General features: G+C 33.1%; 1 protein-coding gene across 1 annotated transcript; it reads left to right on the top strand.

Moving 5' to 3' along the window:
• Nucleotides 1–2,537: 2,537 nt before the first annotated feature.
• Nucleotides 2,538–3,221, top strand: LOC115985495. The gene has a single exon (XM_031108437.1). The coding sequence runs from the start codon at nucleotides 2,538–2,540 to the stop codon at nucleotides 3,219–3,221; it is 684 nt and encodes a 227-aa protein (XP_030964297.1).
• Nucleotides 3,222–4,375: the final 1,154 nt, after the last annotated feature.

Below are 4,375 nucleotides of genomic sequence, written 5' to 3'. Positions count from 1 at the left end.
GGAAGCTAGAAAAGACATAGGTTCGGCGCAACCTCATTGGAGCAAGAAGCTTGGAGGGCTTAGATACACTGGGTAGATTAGGCTTGGAGGGTCTATTGCTGTTCATGTATCCCAACTACATTTTCTAGTGGATTACTTACCACTTGGAGGGCGGCGGAGAGGTTTTACGCCGAGGGCTTTGGTTTCCTCTTCGATAACACATTGTTGTGTTGTCCTTGTGTTTGCATCTTTCTTCCCTTAATCTTTGCCTTTTATTTTCTGCTGTGGATGTGATTTTAATTGGCTTAGATTGTTTACCAATTCTGTCTATAGCTTGTGTTCATTTTCCACACACTTGTTGTTTGACATAAAGCTTGAATTGGTTATTTTGTAATTGGGGGTCTAAACGTTCAAGGGTGTTTTATACAGTATTTGAACTTTCAGCCAGAAATATGAGGATTGGCCAGATATTGTAGCAAGGGTTTTTAAGATAAAATTGGATGAACTATTACATGATGTGAGGCATAAATCTCATTTTGGAAGAGTTATTGCAATTGTGTATACAATTGAATTCCAAAAAAGAGGACTCCCACATGCACATATTCTTCTATTCTTGGATCCAAAGGATAAGTGTCCAAGTCCAACAAACATTGATGGTATCATTATGGCTGAGATACCAGATCCAAATGAGGATCCTATTGCTAATGAAGCTGTAAAACAATTTATGATGCATGGGCCATGTGGATCTGCAAATCCGAAATCACCGTGCATAATGAATGGTAAATGTACAAAACATTTTCTGAAAAGATTTTATGAAGAAACAACAATTGATGAAGAAGGCTTTTCAGTATATAGAAGGAGAAATGATAGAAAAACAATAGAGAAGAACGAAATTCTTTTGGATAACCAATATGTTGTACCTTATAATGTAGATCTTTTGGTGAAGTACCAATCCCATTTGAATGTAGAATGGTGTAATAGATCTCGATCGATCAAATATTTGTTTAAATATATAAACAAGGAATCAGATAGAGCAACAGTTGTTATAGAAGAGAATTTGCCAAATATTGGGAGTGATCGACAAGAGACCGACATTGTTGTTGATGAGACAAAAGCATACTTAGATTGTAGATATATTTCAGCTTTTGAAGCATGTTGGAGAATATTTGAATTTCCAATTCAGTTTCGATATCCACCTATTGAAAGATTAAATTTTCATTTGGAAGACGAACATCCCATCATTTATCCGGAAAATACAAGCTTGGATAATGTTTTAAATATACCTGGTTTTGAAGAAACAAAGTTTACAAAATGGATGAAAACAAATGAGGCTTTTGAAGATACTCGAGAGTTGACTTATGCTGAATTTCCTACAAAATGGGTATGGCATAGTAATGATAAGCAATGGCAAAGAAGGAAATCTAAATATTGTATCGGAAGAGTGTATTACACACATCCTTCAAGTGGTGAAAGGTTTTATTTGAGAATGTTGCTTAACATTGTCAAAGGTCCAAGAAACTTTAAAGAATTAAGGACTATAAACGATGTTACTTATCCAACTTATAAGGAAGCCTATTATGCACTTGGACTTCTTGATGATGACAAAGAATGGCATGATTCCCTAATTGAAGCTTCGAGTTGGGCCAGTGGGCAACAATTGCGTCAACTATTTGTTACAATGCTATTGTTCTGTGAAGTAGCTGATCGATTAAGTCTTTGGGAATCCAACTAGAAACTAATTACAGATGACCAATTGACAAAGGCGTATCCTCCAATTCCAAGAACTAATTTTATCAGATGACCAATTGAGAAATTATGGATTGTATGAAATTGAACAAATCCTCCAACAATATGGAAGATCACTTAGAGATTATCCACAAATGCCCCAGCCAAATATGGATCTTATTCAGAATGGGAATAGACTTATTCAAGAAGAAATGTTGTATGATGTATCAAGTTTGAAAAGAGAACATGAGATCCTAATTTCTAGCCTAAACAATGAACAGAGAATAATCTACAATTCTATAATGGATGCTGTTGCTACTGAAAGAGGGGGAATGTTTTTTGTCTATGGACATGATGGAACGGGTAAAATGTATCTTTATAGAACCATTTTGTCTGGTATAAGATCAAAAGGCAAAATTGCTCTTGCTGTTGCATCTTTAGGAATTACTGCTTTGTTGCTTCCTGGTGGAAGGACTGCTTACTCAAGATTTCATATCCCAATTAATGTAAATGATGACTCTACCTGTGACATAAAGCAAAGAACACAAGCAACAGAACTTCTCTCAAAAACAAGTATTATACTTTGGGATGAAGCACTGATGGCACATAAGAATTGTTTTGAAGTTGTTGACCACACGTTATGAGATATACTACAAATTGAAGATCCTCAAAATGCTGAAAAACCTTTTGGTGGTAAAGTTGTAGTCCTAGGGGGTGATTTTCGACAAATACTTCCAGTTGTGAGAAAGGGAAGATGAGAAGATATAGTCCAATCCTCAATTAGCAAGTCATATCTATGGAATGATTGTAATGTCTTTAAACTCCAAACAAATATGAGGCTTCTAGAGAACAGTATGAGTGGAATAGAAACATCATCTATAAAAGACTTTAGTGAGTGGATTTTTAAAATAGGTAATGGTGAATTGGGAGAAGGAGATGGGGATTACAACATTTCAATTCCAAGTGATTTGATTATCCAACCTTTAGAGAATCCAATGCAAGATATTATTGACAACACATATCCAGGTTTGGAAAATAAATACATAGATCCAAGTTACCTACACGATAGGGCAATTCTTGCTCCTACAAATGAAGTTGTAGAGGAACTAAATGACTATATTGTGTCATCCTTAAATGGAGAAGTTCATGAATATCTAAGTTCAGATTCTATATGCAAGGCTTCTTCAAATGTTCCTGACCAAGATCTCTTGTATACTGTTGAATTTTTTAACACACTAAGATTTCCAGGATTGCCAAACCATAAACTAACATTAAAAATAGGTTTGCCTGTAATGTTGCTTAGAAACTTGAATCAGAATGAAGGTCTTTGTAATGGAACAAGACTCATTATAACAAGATTGGCTACATGGGTGATAGAAGCAGAAATCATAACTGGCACTAATATAGGCAAACATATGTTCATTCCAAGAATAACATTATCTCCAAGTGATTCAAAATGGCCCTTCATTTTAAAGAGACGACAATTTCCAATTTCAGTATGCTTTGCAAGACTATAAATAAAAGCCAAGGACAATCATTGAAACATGTTAGAGTGTATTTGCCAAAACCTGTTTTTAGTCATGGGCAATTGTACATTGCAATGTCTAGAGTTACAAGCAGAAATGGCCTAAAATTCCTCATCATTAATGATGAGACTAAAAAAAAGTCTGAAACAAAAAATATTGTGTATAAAGAAGTTTTTACCCATCTTTGACTCAAGAAACCAACTAATAAAGGTAACATAATTTTATATATTATTTCTTTTTCTATTTATCTCCTCCAAATTGATTTAGACACTTCGTATATGCTTACTGTTTTGTTAAATTTCATGTCTATAAGATAATTGAATACAAGCTAATTACTATTTTCTATCTTTAACAAGCTAATTAATTTTTGGTGTCTTTGTTATATTGCTTTGTTTTGTTTTATTCTATGAAGTATCTAAATGAAAGATAGAATTTTTATAAACTTTCAAATTTATTAATCTATACAGGTAGGGATCCAAAATGATGCAATATTCTCTCCTTAATCAGCTTTGTATAGACAAACACAAAGAAAATTGGAAAGTCCAGATCAGAATATCAAGGATGTGGAATGCAATCAACTCAAAAAATAATGATATTATTAGTTTAGATATGATTTTAATCGATGAGCAAGTTTGTTTTTCTCCTATAGCTTTTAATATTGTTCGATCATTATATATACCATGAACTCTATCTATATAAAATTGATGCACTTTACTTGCAGAATAATTCAATACATGCAATCATTCTAAATAATATTGCTAAAAAGTTCAAGCCTCTTCTGCAAGAAGGAAAATTTTATGAACTCTCTTATTTTCAAGTGGTTGATGGCAATGTATTGTATAGACCAGTAGACAATGACATCAAGATCATGTTCACATTGAAAACTAGCATTAAGGAAATAAAGGAGATTAATGTTGATATACCGCGTCATAAATTCAAATTTGTTGACTACAATAAAATACATGAACACGTTAATAAACATGTCCAGCTATTAGGTATCTCTATATATATATTATGCGTTATATTAAATTTTTTAATAATTATGCATTATATTATTGTTATATATGAAAATAATTACATCCACATCCTTGTAATGCCTAGATATCATTGCAAATGTGATTGGTGTTGGACTGATTGAGCAACCT

This window comes from Quercus lobata, chromosome 4, assembly GCF_001633185.2.
Source record: "Quercus lobata isolate SW786 chromosome 4, ValleyOak3.0 Primary Assembly, whole genome shotgun sequence".
Lineage (NCBI taxonomy): Eukaryota > Viridiplantae > Streptophyta > Magnoliopsida > Fagales > Fagaceae > Quercus > Quercus lobata.
This window is presented reverse-complemented; position numbering and strand designations above follow the sequence as displayed.